Source organism: Dryobates pubescens, chromosome 17 (genome assembly GCF_014839835.1).
Source record: "Dryobates pubescens isolate bDryPub1 chromosome 17, bDryPub1.pri, whole genome shotgun sequence".
Classification (NCBI taxonomy): domain Eukaryota; kingdom Metazoa; phylum Chordata; class Aves; order Piciformes; family Picidae; genus Dryobates; species Dryobates pubescens.
Genome location: NC_071628.1, coordinates 3,674,603 through 3,696,472, shown reverse-complemented (window position 1 = coordinate 3,696,472; position 21,870 = coordinate 3,674,603). Strand labels below are relative to the sequence as shown.

General features: G+C 49.1%; 1 protein-coding gene across 1 annotated transcript in view; it reads left to right on the top strand.

The window, feature by feature from the left end:
* SLCO3A1 (solute carrier organic anion transporter family member 3A1) overlaps nt 1-21,870 on the top strand; it is a 154,537-nt gene that overhangs the window by 111,859 nt on the left and 20,808 nt on the right. Inside the window, exons 3-4 of the mRNA XM_054169176.1 lie at nt 9,008-9,106; nt 12,795-13,058. Coding sequence (XP_054025151.1) covers nt 9,008-9,106; nt 12,795-13,058 — 363 coding nt within the window. The remainder of the gene's footprint in view (nt 1-9,007; nt 9,107-12,794; nt 13,059-21,870) is intronic.

The window sequence follows — 21,870 nt, the reverse complement described above, 5'->3', positions numbered from 1 at the left end:
GTACGGGGGCAGGAGGCGACGGCGGGCGGCTGGCTGTGCAGACAAGGAGTCAAGCAGCAGGAAAAGCGATGCCTTGCCATGGTACATGAGGAAAACTGTCCCCAGGAAAGCTGAGCAATAGAAACTGGGAGCTGAGTGTTGTTGCTGGGCTCTGTAGGCATGTGGGCATCCCTGTAGCCATGTGGGAAGGGGGTAGCTCATGGGCTGTCTGCTGGGGAGGATGACTGGTGAGTTTTTGCTGCAGGAAGAAGGAGAGGCTGAGGGAGCTGGGGTTGTTTAACCTGGAGAAGAAGAGGCTCAGGGGAGACCTCATTGCTCTCTACAACTACCTGAAAGGAGGTTGTAGCCAGGTGGGGGTTGGTCTCTTCTCCCAGGCAAGCAGCACCAGAACAAGAGGACACAGTCTCAAGCTGTGCCAGGGGAAGTTTAGGCTGGAGGTGAAGAGAAAGTTCTTCCCAGAAAGAGTAATTGGCCATTGGAATGTGCTGCCCAGGGAAGTGGTGGAGTCACCAGCTCTGGAGGTGTTCAAAAAAGGCTTGGATTGTGGCACTTGGAGCCATGGTTTAGTTGTCAGGAGGTGTTAGGTATTAGGTTGGACTTGATGATCTCTGAGGTCTTTTCCAACCTTGTTTCTATGATTCTAAGAAGCCATCTGGTGGGAAGCAGCCTTCTTCTAGCCTTCCTGTGTGGCTTTGAGGTGACACTAACTGAGAGAAATCATAGAACAAGCACTGAAGTGATGAGCTCTGCCTGCAGGGGCTGAACCTGTTATCCAAAGCCCTTGAGGGCCAGTGCTTGCCATGCAGGAAAACAGAGCATCTCCTGTCTGCACTGGGACACCTTTGGTCCTTGCAGGCTGTGCTGGGTTGGTGTCTCTTTAAGGGCAGGTTGCACAGCACACAAATGACACTGTTGCAGTAATCCCTTCGCACTGGCCCGCCCTGTCCTCCCCGCAGCAGGAAATGTGGGACAAGCAGGGTTTTGAGATTATCTCGTGCTTTGCAAAGCCAGCTCCCTTTGTGCTTTTAGAAAGAGCTTGCTCCTGCAGCAGTCAGGGGGCTGGGGGTGGTGCCCCATGTCTGCAGCAGCATCCCCAGGGTCATGGATGTGAGGGTGTGTGCTCAGCCTTCCTCTTTGTACCTGATACCTGCTGTGTGTGACCCCCCTGGTCGCTGAACCCCCTGGTCACTCATCTCTGACAGAGATCACTTTTCACTCCATGGTCATGGAGCTACTTGATGTGATGACAACATAAGCTTTGCAGTGAAGAGACTCTCACACATGACAGAATCACAGAATGTTAAAGGCTGGAAGGGACCTCAAAAGGTCATCCAGCCCAACCCCTCTGCCAGAGCAGGATCACCAGATCTTCCAAACTGACCCAAAGCAGTCCCTTGGGGTGGTGCAAGAGGGAGCAGGCATTGCTCTGGCCATGTGCTTTGCTGAAGGTGTGCCTCTTACACTCTGATTTCATGGAAGTGTCAAGGCAGGAACAGCCTGGCTCAAGGGGACCATAAACCCAGCAGGTCTCAGTGACATCTTCATGACTACACAAGTGTCCTCTGCAACACCAGGGGTTTGCCTATGCTTGGCAAATGCTGTGTCATCTCAGTATGTTCTTGCTAAGGTCAGGAAGGTTGGTAACCCTTGAGCACAGGATGGAGACTGGAGCTCAGGAAAGTGTGCTTAAGGTGGGGTTTTGACCAGCTAGCATAACTATGAATAGCAGTTCAGTCCTGGCAGCAGGTTGCCTGCACAGAGCTATGAGATGGGTCCTCAGTGCTAGGTGGATTCTTGGGTACCAAGCTGAGATGCTCATCAAATCCCATACCTCCAAAAACTGGGCCTTAAGTTGAAAGTGGCACCCAACACCCAGAGGAAAGGCATGAAGAAGGTCCCTGTACTGATAATCTGGAGGTAGCACTGACTCTTACCTGAGAGATTTGTTGTTTGCATCCATTTGATATCAAGGCAGTCAAGGACAGAAGCCTTCAACATCTTTGGGGATAAAGTCTTGTTTCACACCACCTCCTGTGTTCCTGGGCTGGTTCCTTTGATGTCAGAGAGCTTGACTGAGTTGTGTTCATGAAGCAAGCCTTAGCATTGTGTGGATGAAGTCAGAAATACCTATCCTGCTGTTCTGCATTATTGCATGGGCTGTTACTGGGCAAAACAAATGGTAGGTGCTGTAGTGCCTTGCAGCAGGACTTGGGAGGAATGTGAGAGAAGAGGCAATGACAGCTCAACATGATTTTTTTTCTCCTTTCTCCATGTTAAAAGGTGCTTCTGGCATTCCTACCACCATTCACTAAATCCCCTTACAAAGTGCATTAACCACAGAATCAAACAGGATGGAAAAGATCTCAGAGATCATCAAGTCCAACCTATTACCTAATCCCTAACAGCTCCTGACAACTGAATCATGGCTCCAACTGCCACAATCCAGGCCTTTTATGAACATCCCCAGGGAAAGTGACTCCACCACCTCCCTGGGCAGCACATTCCCCTGGCCAGTTACTCTTTCTGGGAAGAACTTTCTGCTCACCTCCAGCCTAAACTTCCCCTGGCACAGCTTGAGACTGTATCCTCTTGTTCTGCCACTGGTTGCCTGGGAGTTCCTTTAGAAAGCAAAACAAACCCCAGATTCCTGAGGTTTGCTTCAGGGTTCCATGGAAAGAAATGAAGCCTGCAGATAGAAGAGGACAGACATTGGAAACTTCTCATCAGAAGGGCCTGGGAAGTTCAGATGATTGTAAGATGGGAAACATCTGTGGCTGCAATAAGAGGAATGACTCCTGCCCTTATAACCCTGTGTGCTCACTTGCTGTGGGAGATGCTGCTGCTTCTCCTCCTCCTCTCTCACCTGGCTATCTCATCTTCACCTGGCACTTGTTAGCAGGTCTCCAAGAAGAGATTCCCTGTGTGCTTAGCCTCTGCTGAGCAAAGCAAGGAGCAAAGCAGCTTGGTGTTGGTTTTTTCCCATCCTGTGGCTCTGTGCTGAACCTGCTCTTACTCCTCAGTGAGCTGTGCCTGAGATGCTTCCTTGCTGCACCTTGGTGAGGCTGGTAAACCTTGCTGCATCTTCCTCCAGGTCTTATTTCCGGCCAGGAAGGATTCTGCTGGGAGTTTTTGTCCCCAGTTAATTTGTTAGATTGAATGAATGCTCTTCACCCCTTTTGTGCTGCAGACAGCATGACTTTACTTGTGTTTTGGGCTGCTGTTGCTGCTGGAAAGCAACCTGGGTTACCCAGGGACAGCTCTTTATGCCTGCAATATTGACATTCTTTATCCTTGCCTTTGCAACTTGGTTCTTTTGCATTTTGCATGAGTGACTGAGCATCTCTGTGCCCCAGTCTCTCCACAGGTCCATGCTGCTGCTGAGGCTTCTTTTGCTCTGATGGAAAACTGCATTATCAGTCCTGGGCATTACTAGTGGTAAAATCACATCACAAGGTGTCAGATCTGATACTGCCTTCTGTCTCCATTCTTCCCTCAGCCCCTGGAAAATGTCTATTAATTGGCACAAGAAGGCAGGATTTAGCAAATTGTTCCATTTGAAAAGGTGGGGAGGAAAACATTTCTGATTCTGCAGTCCAGCCTGACTTGCTTCTCCTTTTTCTATCATTTCCCTGCCTTTTGGGGGGGTGGGCAAGGAGAGTGGGGAAGGGAACAGAGCAGCAAAGCTGCAAAGGATTAGCTGTAAGTAAAATGTAACTGTGCTTTAAAAGGGCCCAAACTGAAAAGAAGTTGTTTGTGAGTTCCCAAAGTGTTCAAACCATCCCAAAACAAGGTGGGTTTGTTGAGTTTTGTGTTTTAATTCACAGCCATAATTGCCATAATTTAGTGAGAATTAAAAGCAATTAATGCATTCTAAGCTCTAAACTCAAAAGCACACCAAACTGCATGAAGGAGAAAGCTTTCTCCTCTGACCTTTCACTGGTCTCTAGACAGAATAGAATAGAATTATCCAGGTTGGAAGAGACCTGTGAGATCATCGAGTCCAACCTATCACCCAGCACCATCTAATCAACTAACCCAAGTGCCTCATCCAATCTGCTCCAAAACACCTCCAGGGATGGTGACTCCACCACCTCCCTGGGCAGCACATTCCAATCTCTCTTTCTGTGAAGAACTTATTCCTAACATCCAGCCTAAACCTCCCCGGCACAGCTTGAGACCGTGTCCTCTTGTTCTGGTGCTGGTTACCTGGGAGAAGAGACCAACCCCCACCTGGCTACAGCCTCTCTTCAGGTAGTTGTAGGCAGCAATAAGATCTCCTCTGAGCCTCCTCAACCCCAGCTCCCTCAGCCTCTCCTCACAGGGCTGTGCTCCAAACCCCTCCCCAGCTTTGTTGCCCTTCTCTGGACACATTCCAGCAAGTCAACATCTTTCCTAAACTACAGATGGCTACACTGGAGCCTTCCCCTGCACCTTCTTGAGGTGTTGGTTGCAGGACCAAGCACAGGTCCTTCAAAGAGGCTCAGCCAGCCTTGCAGAGCAAGAAGCCTTTTTTTCTAGGGCAACATTGGATGTTTTCCCTTCCTCTTCTCAAGGAGGATCTTTGTTGCTGCTCTAAGCAGTAAAAATAGAATTTAAGCTGAGAGTGAAAGAGAAGAGGCTGCAATATCTCATACTGGTCACCAGTTATGTTGCCATCAGTAGTTTTGCAAGAGACTGATGGAGCCAGGATTAGTCCTTTGTTCTGTTTGCCCCTGGTATTAGTGCCCTCTGGCTCTGTCAGATCAAGCTGATCTGGAAGTTAAGGTGGGAAAACACCTCAGAAGTGGTGTTCAAGCCTGCCACAGGTTAGCACATCTTTATCCTTGGCAGCACGCTCAGGACTGGGAAAGGAGTTTTGCTAGAGCTCCTTATCTACTGCAGCAGCTTTGAGGTTGCATGACTAGGTGGAGGATGTGGAAAGTGTTTTCCTGGTAACAGGGCTGGCTATCAATCATGCAGAATGTCCCGAAAGAGGAAGGATGTCTTAAGCAAGTCCTAACTTGGCTGATTGCCCCTTGAGCCCTCAATTCCACATTCACGTTCAGCCACAGGCACTATGCCATCACCTAACAGGCTTATTCTTGTGGCCAGTGATGTGCTCCATTGATCCTTGAGCATGGTCCAGCCCTGTGCAGGCCCCACACTATCCATTGTGACAGTCCATGCCTTGGGGTTTCCCAGAACCTGTTTGATTTGTCAGATAAAGTGCAGAGCACTCTTACTGCAACAGGGAGATTTCAAGGGGAGTCTCAAAGCAAGACTAACAGCGAGGGCATGGTGTGAGCCAGTTGTTTGCTTGATTTTAGGACAAACTGTATAGAAAAGGTAAAAATGCAATTAACAGGAGGGGTTCTTAAGCCAGCCTGGAGGTGAATCATAATTCAGTATCTTATTGTAAGATCTTGGGTACCCACGTCCCTGCGCAGGGGATGCTCTATCCCACATTGCCCTCTAGTGAGGGCACTGCAGAGCAGATAACTCCTTCCAGCCTGCAGGCATTGGAAGTGTGGTGGTTTGATAGCTGAGGCCGTGGCTTCTTCTGAGGTGGTGGTTTGCCGTGGGATAGGAACAGTGTGAACGTGGGCAGTGTTCACCTGGTGCAGCGCCAGGGGCAGCTTTCTTGGTGTCTGCTTTATGTTTCGGCTAACTGCCTCTGCAAGCATCTCCCTGCTGCTGGTGGGTCGCCAGCTAAAGGTTCCTGCTCTCTTCTGCATTGGAAAAGGGGAAAACGTTCTTTAGTTGTTGTTTTGGTGCAGGATGACCTATTTCTGTGGTCTTTGTCTTGCCCTTTGCTCCGTGAAGCACACATCAGTTCTGTGGTGTTGCATGTATGCACACAGTCTGACAACCCTGCTTGTGCTTTGGAGATCATCACAGGGCAAACATCTCTTCCCCTGCAGGCCAACCCTGGTACACCCAGAGATGTTGCCTAGAGGGTTAGAACTGGTTCTTGTGCTTGTCCTGCCGTGTGAGTGCCTGCATTGGTGCCAAACAACCATTCTGGTGTGTTCCCAGTTCTTCAGAGCAGTTAACACTTACAGAAAACCATCAACCAGTAATAGGTTTCAAAAAACAAAAGGAGAAAGCAAGTATCTGCTGCCTGTGAAGAGAAGGTTGTGCCTGATTCCACCTGTCCTAAACCAACCCTGCCATGTCCAGAGCTGCAAAGCTGCCCTCTCCTGGGTTGTGGGTGCCCTGAGTCAGCTGTCTGTTGACCCCTCAGTCCTTTTGCTTGCCACACACAGGTCCCATCAGCACTTTAGCAGCTCCTTGGTGCCTGTCACAGCCCAGGTGCTTTGGTACGCTCACAGCAGTCTTGCCTTGGAGAGTCATCCCTGCAGATGTGAACACTCGGGGAGCCTTGGAGTAGAGAGTTTCTCTGGGTGCTGGGTACCAGGATCTGGGATGAGGAGCCAGGACTGGGAAAGAGGAGGTGCTCAGGTCTGCCTGGGTTTTCCTTTCCCTTACTCCTTCTAGGGAGCAGAGCAATATTGTGACTCCTGCTGAAATGCAGGGGCTCCTGATTCAAACCATGGGCTCTGTTTGCCTCAGGTGCTGCTCTAGTGAGAGGCCCAGTGTGTCTGTGCTTGTTTGACCGTAATCAGAGGTAAACCAGAGCTTTGCTTTCTGTCTGTGTCCATCAGACTAACAGTCATGGCCATTCCTCTGCTAGATGCTATCTGTTTAATCTCTTTGACCACAAACTCTGCAGTTTTAGAACAGTTTGAAGATTTGTGCTTTCCTGCATGCAAACAGGCAGAGGGCACAACCTGATGGGGTGTGTGGCAGCTACGTGGGTGAAGGCAGCACCCTGCCGCCAGAGTGATCCTCCCCAGGGGCTGTAGGACCCCAGTTTGGGGAGCCAGGGTGGGCTGCCCTGCCAGCCAGCCTGCTGCACGTGGCACTTGTGGGATGAGTGGCAGACACTAATGCCATCTAGTGACCAGGAAAAAAACGATGTGGGTGTTCTAGGAAATGCCACTGGAAATTTGGTAGCCTTGAAGTGGGGCAGCCCTTGGGGCCGGGAGGGAGGGAGGTGGTCTGGATGTGCTGGGAAATCCCTTTTCCCTGCTGTCCAGACCTATTCCCTCATTTCACATCCTTCAAAGTGCATCTGCAGGTAGCCAGGGACTGGGATGTCCCACCTGAGGCTTTATAGATCTCTGGAGGAGCAAAGCACAGATGTCCTAAGCAGCTCTGTTGACTGAGGAGCACAAATTCCCTGGCTTGCTGCTGGATTGTGGAGCACAAGCCCAATGCTTGGGGACAAAGTGCCTGTAGGACGGGAGGTGGCATGCTCCAGTGCTGACACAGGCGTCATGGGCAGTGATCCTGGAGACTAATTTAAGCTGGCAGCATGGACAACGATGTGGTGCCATTGCTGTAGCTTTGAACTGAGCTGAGATGGGGCAAGGGATGGCAGCTTCCTTTGCTGTCCTGACAGCAGCAACTCTTTACTGTGGCTCATATGACCTGACACTCTTTTCTTCCTCCCACCACCTTTGTTTCTCCCTCTTGTTTCTGTGGGTGATAGCTATGAAGGCTTTAACACTCTGTGCTTCTGCACGAGTTGGATGGCTGGAGACACTGTTGCTCTGCTCCTAGTTAAGGATCCAGCTACAAACCTGGAGGAATTGGTTTGTGCTTAGCTTGTGCTCTGCATTTTAAAACTGAAGGTGGAGTTCTTTCTGACCATACCAATTTACTCTGCTTGGCCAAACTGTCATCAGCAGGTGCAGCTTGCCTTGCGTAGGGCTGGTGGTCTCCTGGGAATATTTTGCAGCTCTGATTGTTTCTCCAGCTCCTGAGAAATGCACAGAGAGAGAACTTAGGAATTAGGAGTTTCCAGCTAAGGACCTTGGTAGCTGTGGTGGTGTGCATTACGAATGCACCGAGGTGCCAGGCAGCACCCCTAGAGAGATTTGCAGAGAGATGTGTCACCATGTATGCCACACTCAGATGCAAGTTGCTTCATGGGACATTCCTGAAGTGAGCAACACCAAGTCTGGTGTCAGGACAGGCTGGCACGTCACTGACCAAGAGCCCTGAGGTGCCTCCCGCCTCACCAGGCCCTCAGGTCCATCAGCAGTGAGCGAGCAGGTCTGGCTCTGCCCCTGCTTCCTTCAGAAAGCCAGTTACAAGCGTCCTTGGGGAGCGCTTCTTGTTCCTCTATCCCAAATATGAAGGTACCAAATATGTTCCTATTGTCTAATTTACAAATGTTTTGTGTTATCTTTGCTGCTTCTTTGTCTGGATTATCCTTGTGTCCCCCTGCCTTTCCGCCCTGGATAATTGAGAGCTGGCAGCATGCCTGTAGCGTTCCTGTTCCAGGGCCAAAGTGGGAGTGGGAATAAATACTTCTAAATACTGTATTGAAGCAAATAAGTAATTTCCTCATAATAGCTCTTTGCCTAGCAGTACCCTGGCAATTTCATGCAGGTTTTGCAGGAGCAGCGAGCAGCTGTGAGGGGTTGGAAGAGCTGTGTGCCTTGGGGAACGTTTGCAGTGTGGTTATAATGGGGAGAAGGGCTTCACGGATTTGGTGGAGTGCTTCTGCTTCTGGAAAGGGGCTTTATCCAGCAGCCTGTGACAATGCTGCATTTTCATAGCTTTGCTGGCCCTAAATTCTGAAAATAGCCCTGTTTCCCAGGCATTTGGCTGGAGGTGACTTCCCCATGGGGAGAAGGCAGGTCTGCTTTCTCTTGTGCTTTTGAATAAGACATCTTTTAAGAGCAGCCAGCCAACCAAAGCACAGCTTACGTCCACGCTCAGCTCAATAGAAATCCTTCAGCATTATCACAGCTGCATCTATTCTTTTTCCTCCAGATATATGGGCAAGCAGAAGGCATTTAGGATGCTCTCTGACCTCTCAAGCCTTTGACACAGGCACATACCCCTGCCTGTCTGTCATCAGCAGAGCAATCCTGCAAAACACAGGACAAGCAGAACAACTTGCAGTGAAGAACCTGAGCCTAGCACTGATTTTCTCCTTTCTCTCTTCTTCTAGGGATCCTGTTTACGATGTTGGTATTTGGACCAGCCTGTGGATTTATCTTGGGCTCCTTTTGTACCAAAATCTATGTGGATGCTGTCTTCATTGACACAAGTAAGGAGAACTGGGTTTGGTTCCAAATCAAATATGCGAATGTATCAGCAGGACAAAAAATGCTGATGCTCACAAGCAGGAAAATGCTTCTTGTTTCACCTTGAGTGCCTCTTGTGTGGATGTCACTTTTAGAGGGGGTTTATGACTGGGATTCAAAAGTTTTCAACTCTCTCCATAGAGAACAGGTTTGAAGTTGCTAAAATTTGTTCCCTTCCATGGCCTTTTCTCCTGTGAGATGAGTTTCAGCCGAGCTGTTAGAGGAACATCTTAAATATCACTGTGAAAGGGCACACCAGCTAGCCATGGACATAGTCTTGCCAGGGAAGCTGTGTCCAGAGCATGAGATGAAATCTGGAGAGCTGCCATCTCCAGGGCCTGGGAGTACTGCCCAGGCTCTCCACTGGGTACACACCAGTTAAGACCCATGCTCGGCACCTTCTGCCAGTGACTTTGTTTGGATGGACAGGCTCGGTCCCTACAGCATAATTGCTTGTTTTTGCCAAAGCAGTGCTAATTATTGCTCACCTTGACTCTGCACTTGGGTTAAAGCAGATTGTTTGCAAATTGGCTCTTTTTCATCCAGAAAGAACTCTCTGAACTCAGGGCCACCTGCACTACGCGCTCTTGGCCGTTAGAGGGCAGTGTGTGACAGGCTGCCCCTCACTGCTCCCCCAGCCCTTGGCCAGCTTGCAAACCGGAGGCTTCCTCCTTCTCCCTCAGTTCTTCTGAGGCTTTTTCTACAGTTCTCAGCTCCAGCTGACCCCACCACAGGCTCTTGTACAGCCGCAGGGGTGGTGTCCCCTTTGAGGGTCTGTCCTGATTCTGTCAGCACAGATTCACAGAATATTAGGGGTTGAAAAGCACCTTGAAAGATAAGTCCAACCCCTCTGCCAGAGCAGGGTCACCAAGGGTAGCTCTCACAGGAATGCATCCAGGCAAGTTCTGAATGTCTCCAGAGAGCCTCTCTGGTCATCCTGTTCCAGTGTTTTGTCACCCTCACAGTGAAAACGTTTTTCCTTTATGTCCCTGTGGCACCTCCTCTGCTCCAGCTTGCACTCATTGCCCCTTGTCCTGTCATTGGACATCACTGAGCAGAGCCTGGCTCTGTCCTCCCAACACTGCCCTTCACATCTTTATAAACATGAATGAGGTCACCTCTCAGTCTTCTCTTCTCCCAGCTAAAGAGCCCCAGCTCCCTCAGCCTTTCCCCAGCAGGGACATGTTCCATTCCCTTCATCCTCTGTGGCTCTGCGCTGGACTCTGAATCAGATCCCTGAGGTCCTTCTGGAACTGAGGTGCCCAAAACTGGATACAATATTCTGGCTGTTGGAAATGCATCTTCACAAGATGCATTTGGATGGAGTTGAAACTTGCAGGACTTGGAACAGAGTTGTGCAAATCTGGAAAAGTGATGCTGCCTTTTCTTAGTGTTGTGGCAGCTGAAGAACCTAAGTGGTGTTTGATGAGCAGGAAAGAAGTATCTTTTTTGAGGGCTGTGCCTTAGTCAAACACTGCATGGCTCATTTTCATTCCTTGGCTTTAGCAAAGATCATAGATTACCAAGTTGGAAGGGACCTCAAGGATCATCTGATCCAACCTTTAGGCAGAGGAACTTCTTTCAACCCTATTACATATTTTACTGTTAAGTATAATTAACTCCTAGACATAAATGTGCAGAAGAAAATATCTCTTCTCCTTGGAGGTGAAGCTGTGGAACTCCTCACTGTAGGATGTTAGAGGTCTGCAAATGGAATGAAAAACAATTGGGCAATTTTATAGGAGAAAAAAAAAGTGAATATGACACCAAATGTAGCTTAGAAATCTGAGACACAAATCTCAGAATGTGGTCAGGTGTATGCTGACATTATTCTTCTGGCTTTTCTAGGCATCTGCAGCTGGTTACTATCAAAGGCAAGATGCTGGCTTAGCTAAAAAAATGTGATGTGATCCATTCATTTTTAACATAAGACACTGCTCCATATTTGGAACTCAAAGGAGATAAAAGCAGAAGCACAGAGGAGAATGGTAGCATGCTATCACTGAGAAGCCTGCAGGGCTTGTGGCTCAGCAGGTCACAAGAAGGGTATAGCACTTTCCAGCTGCAGGTCCAGCTGGCTTTGGCCATGGTCCATTGCTGCTGTGTGAGGGCTGGGGCACACACAGCCTCCATCTATTTTTGTATGGGAGAGCGTTTCCACATGGCAGCTGGCTCGTCCTTGCAGCTTGCAGTAGTGTGAGACAGAGCTCCAAAGGGCTGAGCCCTGTTCTGCTCTCTGTTCCAGGCAGGAGGTGTGGGATGCCAGGGCACACCGATGTGCTGCCCTCCATACAGGACCTATTTTAAGAAGGGGCTAAGAAGACGACCTTGGTTTATGTGGCTCTTCACACGGTGGTGTTCTCAAGAACCTGATTTAAACAAGCACTTTAGGCAGGAGGGAATCACAAGAGAAAAAAGCAGCCCCTCCGAAATGTTGTTTTCCCAACTTTATCTACGTTGGAGAGCTACCTGTTCTGTTCCCTAAGGGGAAAAGAGTTTCCTTCTGTCTCTGCTTGAGAGACAACTTGATTGCCTCACTTGAGACAGATTTTTCAGAGTGGCAGTAACCAGACAGACATCATGAACAGAGGAGCTTGTCATTCCAGCCACGCAGACCCAGACCTCCCCCGGGAGTCAGCTCAGGCGCTGGGCACCCTCCGCTGCCTTGCCGATGGAGGCAGCTTTAGGAGCACAGCTTCTGCTCTCCTGCTGCTTGTTTTTATTCCCCCTAAACTGACTCCAGAGCCCCCTTTTTCCTTATCTCTGCTGAGTGATGGCCTGCAGGATGCTGCAGCCTTTTGCTTCGTTTTTCTTCATTTTCTGAGGATTTCTCTGCCCTTCTGAGCCTGCTTGATGCAGTGGGCACGTTCTCCCAATATCTACAGCTGCTTCATCCTCCAGGCAGTCACAGGTGACTTTAAAGCACAAATATCCATCTCTTCTTCACTGAAAAGGGCTGTGAATTCAAAGCATTGACCTCCTGGGGGGAAAAAAAACAAAACCAAGTAAGGTGAGGTGGAGAGGCAGTGTCCTTCTGTGTTCTATTGCTTCTCCATGCAAGTCTTTGCTGGTAGATGTGTCAGCTGTGTGCACATTTGGCACGCTGGGACAGCGATGTCCATCAGTGCCAGCAGGGGGGACACTAACTGATATAAGGCAGCTTCCTAGAGCTGGCAGAGCCAAAGGCACTGGAAAGAAGCTCTGATAGCAGGATGTTGTTGCAGAAGCTGGATGTACCATCTCGACAAACAAAGGTTATCCTTAGAACCTCACTTCTCCTAAGAACCTCACTTATCCTAAGAACCTCTTGGATATGGAGGTCATTATGCACTGGTGGCTGCATGTGACTCTGGGAAAACCTGATCTAGTGTGAGGTGTCCCTGCCTGTGGCAGGGGGGTTGGAACTAGATGATCCTTGAGGTCTCTAACAATTCTCTGATTCTATGATGTGGGTGTGGAATGCACTGTGGGTCCTCACCTAGTATCTGCGATCCACTCAGCAGACAACAAAGTCCAAATTGTAGTTCTGCTTGTAAACACAGCTTTCATTTGCTTCCAGCTGAGCTGCTCTGGCAAAGTTAATGTGGGGGGTGGAAATCTCAGCCCACCACACCGAGCCACCCACAGGTGTGTGTGTGTGTTCCCTTGCAGGCAAGCTGGACATAACCCCGGACGACCCTCGGTGGATCGGTGCCTGGTGGGGAGGCTTCCTGCTGTGCGGTGCCTTACTCTTCTTCTCGTCCCTGCCCATGTTCGGCTTCCCGCAGGCCCTGCCGCCGCGGCCGGAGCGCGCCGTGGAGAGCGAGCAGGCGATGCTCCCCGACAGGGACTACGAGAGGCCCAAGCCCAGCAACGGGGTCCTGCGGCACGCCCTGGACGCTGAGAGCAGCACCACCTGCTTCCAGCAGCTGCGAGGTGAGGCCCCGCAGGGGGACTCGGGGTGGGGGCACCTTCACAGAATCAACCAGGCTGGAAGAGACCTGCAGGTGGCCAGGAGAGCCAGTGGCATCCTGGCCTGCACCAGCAGGACAAGGGAGGTTATTCTTCCCCTGTACTCAGCACTGGTCAGGCCACAACTTGAGTGCTGTGTCCAGTTCTGGGCTCCTCAATTCAAGAGAGATGTTGAGGTACTGGAAGGTGTCCAGAGAAGGGCAATGAGGCTGGGGAGAGGTCTCTAGCATAAGCCGTACGAGGAGAGGCTGAGGGAGCTGGGGTTGCTTAGCCTGGAGAGAGGAGGCTCAGGGGAGACCTCATTGCCATCTACAACTACTTGAAAGGAGGTTGTAGACAAGTGGGGGTTGGTCTGTTCTCCCAGGCAACCAGCACCAGAGCAAGAGGACACAGTCTCAAGCTGTGCCAGGGGACGTTTAGGCTGGGTGTTAGGAAGAAATTCTTCACAGAAGGCAAGATTGGCCATTGGAATGTGCTGCCCAGGGAGGTGGTGGAGTCACCAGCCCTGGAGATGTTTAAGGAAAGATTGGACATGGCACTTAGTAGCATGGTCTGGTCAATGTGGTGGTGCTAAGTCATAGGCTGGACTGGATGATCACAGAATTGTCAGGGTTGGAAGGGAACACAGGGATCTTCTAGTTCCAACCCCCCTGTTACAGGCAGGAGCACCTCACACTACAGCAGGTTGCTCACAGCCACATCCAGCCTGGCCTTAAAAATCTCTGGGGATGAGGCTTCCATCACCTCCTGGGCAACCTGTTCCAGTGTCTCACCACCCTCATGGGGAAGAACTTCTTCCTAACATGTAACCCAAATCTCCCCTTCTCTAGCTTGGATCCAGCCTCAATAATTCTGTGATTCTGTGTATTCTGTGACAGTCAGCAACAGGCTAACAGCAGGGTGGGGTTTTCAGTTGGTCTTTGATTTGGTCCATCTACCTCTACTCCAAAAAAACTCAGTATCCTGAAATTTAAGTTGCTAGCTTCTGATTATCTCTGGCATTGTCCTCATTTTAAAGAGAGACTTTGTTCCACTTGAAAGGTTTGGTTGGGTTTTTTATTAAACTACAAAGCCTCAGAAATGGATGATAGGCCTTTGGAGCTGAGAAAGAAACCTGAAGGGGAACACAGTTGCCAGAGCAATTTGTGAACTTCTCCCCAGTCTGCTATCCTGCTCACCTCTGCCTCCTGAAATGGAGAGCAAGGGTGGTTAAAAGAAACTGGGAGCTCCCAGCATGTGAGCTGCAGCTTAGTGCAATCCCAGATACAAAGCAGTGAGTACTGGGCACCACTACAGCTCCTAAACTGAGACAGGGAGGAGGTAGACACCAGCCCAGAACAGAAGCAAAGTGTCAGAGTAGAGCATGACTTGTAGCAAATTAGAGTAGAAAACTCCACATCATGTCCTGCAGTAATGGAAATGGACCTGGCTCTGATTAAGGTCAGCTAAGGACCCAGGATTTTGTGGGAGAGTGTGGGCAGATACCCTTCTGTAGGCTGCACTGGAAAAACCTTCTTCTGAGAGCGTTGTTCTGCAGCACTGGTGGCTGCTTCCCACTCTCTGTCATTGTGGCAGAGCAGGTTTCATTACTGCCTAATGCATTTAGATAAACGAGGACAAAATCACTCCCTCTGCAGTTGCCTTAATTAGGAATTGAATGAGGTGCTGCTGGGAAGGGAAAATAGACCTGGGGGGAGGGGGGAAGGTGTTTTCTTAACGATAAAAATGCCTTGACTCATTGATGTGGATGTTCATTAGGGAAGGTCAAAGGTGTGGCATTTTAACTTGGTGAGAAAATTCAGAGCAAAGGTAAAGGGAGAAATTGTTTGCTAATTTGGCAGGGAAATGAATTTCTTCCTCTTTTCATCTCTGGTGCAAGGATTCTCTTGAGTTTGAGGAGTGGGCTCTTCCCCATGGTATGCCCATATGGATGATTCTGTGGCTTTTGTCAGGGATTCATCACAGCATCTGCTTCTGGCCGCTGAGTTTTTGGACTGGGCACTGGGACACTTTTGCAGGTTTTCAGATTGGAAAGTGAAAGAATTTGGCAACGTCCCTGCTGCACGGAGGAGCAGCAGTTCTGCCTGAAGATGGTGCTGACCGAGCTGAGTTTCTCACACGCAGGGAGGCCATGGAGGGGTTCCAAGAGCATCTATTGCTCATTGAAGTAGAGAGATTAAACTGCCACATCCATATGCTTCAAAGTATTGATTACATCAGGAGGCACCAGGCTTCCACGTTGCAGGTAACCCCATTTCGGATCAGTTGGCGTTCCAGAAGTCTCTGCGTAAGATGGACTTTGAAATACAATTTCCATCACATCAAATAAGACACAGAATGACCTTTTTAGTTATGCTTTTGATCCTGTCACAGACAACACAGTGTTGGCAGCTGCCACCTCCTTTCAAGTCCTTTGCCACTGTTGTCGCTGCGGGAATATGGTCAAGTGCCTGCCTGGAGAGGATGTTCAGGCAAGGGATGGCAAATGTGCCTCACCATTCCTGGTGAGCATTGCTTAGGTCTGCACTCATGCTGTGCATATCCATTATATTGACAGCAGCTGAAACATGTATATGGATCCTTTTTGTGGTAGGACCTAGGATGTGTTACTTCTTTGTTGATTGTATAAAATCTCCTTTGGGAAAAATTCAACTCTTTTGCCTTTTCCCTAGGATAAAAATCTCTATATGCAGTAATTATACACAGAGGTTAAAAATATATCTGTACAGAGGCTCAGACTATATCTGTGCAGAGGTTAATACATCTGTGCATATGTAGCCACATCTTTTGTCCTGCCATGGCACATTTGGGGGTTGTATGAGTTTGTGAAGCTGAATGGCAGGGGATGTACCTGCCATGGTTACAGGATGTATCACATAGAATGTGGAGTTGAGCTTGTGGGTGGAAATACTCATTGTGGTGGGGGGAAATACTCATTGTGGTGTGTGTGGTCTTAACTCAGACTCCTGTTTAGCAAGTGTTGTCTCTGCAGCATGGTCCTGAGCAGATATAAGTCCATGTGTGCATGGAGGTGCAGGATAGTCCATCTCTTGTGCCCAGGGTGGGAAGGAAGAGTTGTTACCCTGGACTGATCATGTGAACCCACTTTGTATCAGCAGTGTGTCCTCAGAGCCTGCACTGAGTCTCTTTTATGGCCACTGCAGGGGGGTGGTGGTTTTTTTCTGTTTTATTTGATTACTGTTGCAGAGATTGCTGCAAGTGAGTGGACATGGCAAGAGAAGCAGCAGGGTGGTGTGGGCTGGAGGCATGCTCCCAGCTGGGCCACAGCTGTCAGCTAGCAACACAGCATGCTGGCACCTGGGAGGTTACTCAAGACACTAGAAGATTTGCTGTAAAACAGGGAGATACAGGGCTGGGTGAGATTTCCTTGCCTGCTCCTAGGCTTAGCACACTGAAGAGCTAGGGCTAATATGAAAGGAACCTGCTCAAAGTATCAGGAAGGCTTTCTACATCTGTACAAGGTCTAAGCTGGAGGGAGGGCCCAGCTTTTGGGAAGCCAGGGTGTCTCTTGATGAGGGGTGTTTTCATGCTGGGAAAAGAAGCATCCTTAAGAGGAGCTTCGAACTTCAAATGAAGTCTGTGCCTTTGAATGTCAGAAGGTGAAGAGGCCATCAAAGGCAGCAGGAGCAGCGGGTGGCTGCCACAGCATCTCTGCAGAGCTGTGCTGGCAGGGGCACGATGGCTCAGTCCTGGCAGGTGCTTACCTGTGCAAAACTGGTATATGAATGCTGCCTTACCTGATTGGTATTTCAGTTAAGCAGTGCAAATCCATTTTGGGAGCACAAGGAAATGAAGGCTTAATAGCAGGAAGAGGATGGATAAATGCTGCTATTGCTCTCTCTTTGCTGTCACCTGGCAGCCTGGCAGGGTTGTTCCAGCCCTGCACTCTCCCTATGGTCTGTGGGAGCACTGCAGGTGTGAGTTGCAGGAATCCTTGCTGTCCTGGGGGCACAGCTTCACTTTTCTACCTCTGCTGTGCCTTGGGGACCTCTCTGTTATGCAGGGGTGGAGATGATGCTCAGCTGTGTCAGAGCTCCTGTGCCCTCTGCTCACATCAGTCCAGCATCTGCCTTCATGGTGTTAACGCACTGCCTCTAACCTACCACCTGCTCCAGGTTGGGCTTGGAAATGTTTTGTTAACATCATTTTTGGTTTTCATACAGAAATGTCATTTCTATTGAACAGAATGGTCAGTTCCAATGAAATTTCATTTCAAAATGGTTCCTGTAAGGCTTTATCTTTAACACTCCTGAAACATTCTGCTCTCAATGCATTTTGTTTAGCAATGATTTAAGCCAGAAATTCATTACCTCCTGCCTGTCTGTCTAGTGAGAGAGATTAAAAACCTAAAAGGATTGAAATTGATATGGGATCCTTCAGGTTTGGAGAGAAAAGCTCATTCACAAAGATTTAAAAGAAAGCTCACTGTGGAATTAAATGAATTTCAAAACTACAAATTCTCTAGATTTGGAAACGTTTTGGTTTCTGTCCAGCTTCATTTCCAAGAGCATGGGAGAGCTGGGATGTACAGCTGACAGCTGTCTTGTCTTCTGTTTGCCTCCCTCCTGCTTTGTGTACCAGTCTGCTGAATACCTAGAGAGGGAGCAGCTCTGAATCCTGGGTTTCCCTCCCCAAAAGTGTTCTTGGGAAGCAAACATATCACACTGGGCCAGAAGCTTCCAGCTGTGCGGGGTGAACCTTGGCCATGGAGGGCTCGGAGTCCTCAGTGGGAGTTCCTGGGACTGCGCAGATTAACAGCTAACATGAGGAGTTTTAAATTCACAGCCTTAACAAGTCACAGTGACAAGCTTTTGGAGAGGGCTTCATTTGTACCTTCATTCATGGCCACAGCACAGAGAGCCTTTTGCCCTGATGCAGGCAGATATCATGGCTTTGATTCCTTTTTGGATTTGGGCTTTGGCTCGGTACCAACATCTGAAAAGCTCGCTGAGAAATTCTAATCGCAGACAAGGCAGTAGAGGCTGGTGATAAAAGGGCCCACATCAGATCCTATCAGTCTCCCAAGTTTCCTTTGGCTTGGATTTCACGAGGAAGTGGGCTTTGCTGGCAGGTTCTTCTTGACTCTTTCCAAACCAGAAGTTTTGCTTAATTCAGAAAGGCCTTCAGCCTGACGCTGCGGGGCAGAAACTGAGCAGCAGCTCAGGTCGAGCAGAGTGTGTCTGCCCCCAAAGAGACACTGTGCCTGGAGGTGTTCAAGAGGGGATTGGATGTGGCACTTGGTGCCATAGTTTAGTAGTCATGAGATCTTGGGTGACAGGTTGAACTTGATGATCTTTGAGGTCTTTTCCAACCTTATTGATTCTGTGACACTGCCTTCCTGTGACCGCCACGATTTGGGTGAGGTTTATGTCCCCCTCTGAAATCCAGCAAAGGTGGTTGCTGGAGTCAAGATGACAAAGTAGAAGGACTTCCCCTTTCAATCCATGAGAATGTTGCTGTTGCTTCACGCTTGTATCTGTCAGGAAGCTTCTTTGACATGGGTATCATCCTTTTCCTTCATGTCTTTTGTGACTGGATCTAAGGAAGAAGTTCTTCAGTACATGGGTGGTGGGACTCCAGAATAGGCTGCCAAGGGAGGTTGTGGATGTCTCCTCCCTGGGGGTGTTGGATGAGGTCTTGAGCAGCTGAGTCTAGTTGAGAGGTGCCCCTGGGCATGGCAGGGAGGTTGGAGCAGATGATCTCTGAGGTCCCTTCCAACCTGAGCCATTCTGTGATTCTAATTTTGCCAAGGCCAGGTGGCATATGAAACTCACCTGAGAAATCTTCAGCACCTCTTGCTTTACTCCATCTCCTCTTTTACAGGAGCTGCCTCTTTCCTGCAGGTTTTCTTCTTCTTGCTGCCTGCAGTATTTTCTTCATCCCTTACTCCTCAAGCCAGGTAGAGACTTTGCCTTCTGTTTTCTGTTCAGATCTGAGGTTTGCTGCCTACATTGCTATCAGAAAGTAGCATTTGGGCTCTGCGCTACATTTTTTGCCTTTCCCTCACAGCACTGTCCTGGGTGGACAGGGCTGTAAACCTCCCTCTAATTTATTACTTTGCTTCCTGTGTTCCTCATCTTTACTGCAAATTGAAAACACGTCTCTGTAGGGTGCTCCAACTGGAAAAGGGGGCCTTGGTGATTGTAATGTTCCAAACAATTCATTTCAAGCACCAACGTGATGATTATAGTTTGTCGTTTCTAGAGAGTAGTTAAACCTCATGTAATGAGGTTGCCAATTATCCCTGGGTACTCCCCGATGTTTAGTGACAAATCAAAGCTACTTGGTGTACAGAAGTGTGTGTGCTTGTCAAACCTCTGCCCTGTCACCCACAGCTGCCCCACAGCAGGGGATAGGGAGGATGCCCTGGGCCTCAATGCAGGCATTGCTTGGGTTGTTAGAAGGTGGAAGCTGAGGGATCAGCAGGGGTGTTGCAGAGCTTTGGGACATCCTGCCTGGTTCCTTTCAACCTCTGGGTGATCCTATCACCAAAGCTGCACATGAGTAATCTGAAGAGTTGGGGTTTCAGTACTTTAGCAGTGAAAAAAGGCTGAGGATTCTTGCTCTTCTCAGTGTGTCTCACCACAGCATTGAGAATTGCTTTTCTGACATCACTTCTGTGGCAGGAGTTAAGGCTGTGAAATGAGCTGATCCTTCCGAGTGTGGGAGGTGAGCCTGTGCCGTGTCTGACACAGCTCAGGGGTTCTCCAAGTAGATTTTTGAGGCTCTTTTGAATCCAAAAGACCTTTCCCTTTTCCCATTTGGAGAATGGGCTTCAGCCTCAGATGTACAGCTACAAAGCGTGGAGCTAGGCTTTGGGGCCCCGCGATGCAGGGTGAGGTTTGTCGGGGGGGCTGCTGGGATCAGCTCCGGTGCAGAAGCACCGTGCTTAGTTGTGTTCCCCAGGGCCTTACTGTCCCCCATCAAGACGTCTTCCATTCCCCCTTCACACCCAGCACCATATGCCAGGCAGCTGAAAGCACGTCACTCTGCTCTATTGAGAGATTTTTAAACTTCAGTGCTGACTTTTAATCTTGTTCCCAGAGGTATTTCACCCCAAGAACTGAGACAGATAAGGCGGCAGCAGGTGTCAAATGATTCATCTTAACGCGTGGCAGGAGCGAGATGAAAGGATATTCATTTCTATGGGGAGCCTCCTGTCATCTCCCTCAGAAAATGAAAGGGAATGAGCTGGCCCTGCCTGAGGAGATGGTGGAGGCTGCCAGGCATTGCCTCTGCACTCTTTTGTGCTGGGTTTGGAGTTACGTCCTCCAGCTGGTACAGAACCCTCTTGCAGTATGTAGTGGTGAAACACACAGTGAGGGGCAGGATCTGTCCCAGAATACTCACACCCAGACACACAGGGAGGAGAAACAATGGTGAAGTGATGGAACTCACAGCCCAACACTGCCAGGCAAGGCAGTCAGAAGGGCCTCCTCTCCTGTGTGAGACGGGGCAATAACTCTGCAAAATTTCTGCTGTCCATCTCCAAGTACAAAAGATGGATTTTGACCTTGGTAATGCATGATGGTTGGGTACCAGCCTTGCCAACTTCAAAAATAAATGGCTGTGATCTTTGCCTCCCTCCTGCAAAAGATAGGCTGTCATTGTTATTACTTGGTGGACAAAGTTAGAGGTAGACCTTTGTGTCTTTGCATTTGAATTGGCACAAAGCTGCATCTCAAGGAATCCATTAATCTTGCACAAACTGAACGCCGGAGGCACCACAGGCATTAATACCTTAAATATGGCCTTTCAGGCTCAGTGCTGCCAAGTCCACCTTTGCATTTTTCCTCCCTTTTCTGGCAAAAAGAGGAAATTCTGTGGGTGGCCACCAAAAAACTGAAGGAGGCAGCAGGTGGCTTCTGAGATCTCTCCACATCTGAATTCCCCCACCCCCGTTCCTCCCTCCTACTATAATTTTTTCTCTCTCTCTCTCTCTCTCTTTTTTTTTTCCTTCTGTTCCACTGAAAAAAAAAAAAATAGTCTTACTTCCTGCACCTTCATTACATTCAACAAACCCTCAGGAAGCAAGAATTTTGTACAGCAGGGGAAAAAACATCAGTGACACAAAGAGCCCAGAATCTGTGGAGTGACCCTTTCCAGAACGGTTAGATCAAATCGAAGCCTAATCCATTCCCACCTCACCAAGGACAAAAGAAAGGGGACCCAAGCAGAGCCTTGACAAAGAGTTGTGCCTCCACATGCTGGGGCCAGGGCAATTACATTTTGCACCCAAAATGAAAAGAAGCTCTAAGTGAAAACTTGAGGCCAGCACTGGAGAAATGTCATCTGCCAGACCAGCCCCTGGTGCACCGCAGGCGATGTGGGTGATGGATTTCTCACCGTGCAAACAGGGGTCCACTGAGGCTTCACTACACTTTGGAGAGATAATTTTCAAACCTAATGATTTTCACATTTAATTCAGGGAGAAATTAGTCATCAGGTATTGAGACAAAGCAAGGCTCTCTTCTGCACTGGGATCCTCTCCTCTTCAGGCTGTGTTATCTCGGCAATAATTAAAATGTTCGCTGGAGTAGAAAATGCTGCATCTGATTCATTAGCCAGATCTCCCTGGGTAAGGGAACTCCTGCTTGCTTAGTGGAGATGGAGATGGGCCCGGAGAAGAGGGCTCTAGGCACTAATGATTAAGAAGGGAACATGAAACAGAAGCAAATGTGCGTGCATGTCAGCGACATGGGCAGTGGCATCGAGGGCACCTTCAGCAACTGGCTGATGACACCAAGCTGTGTGG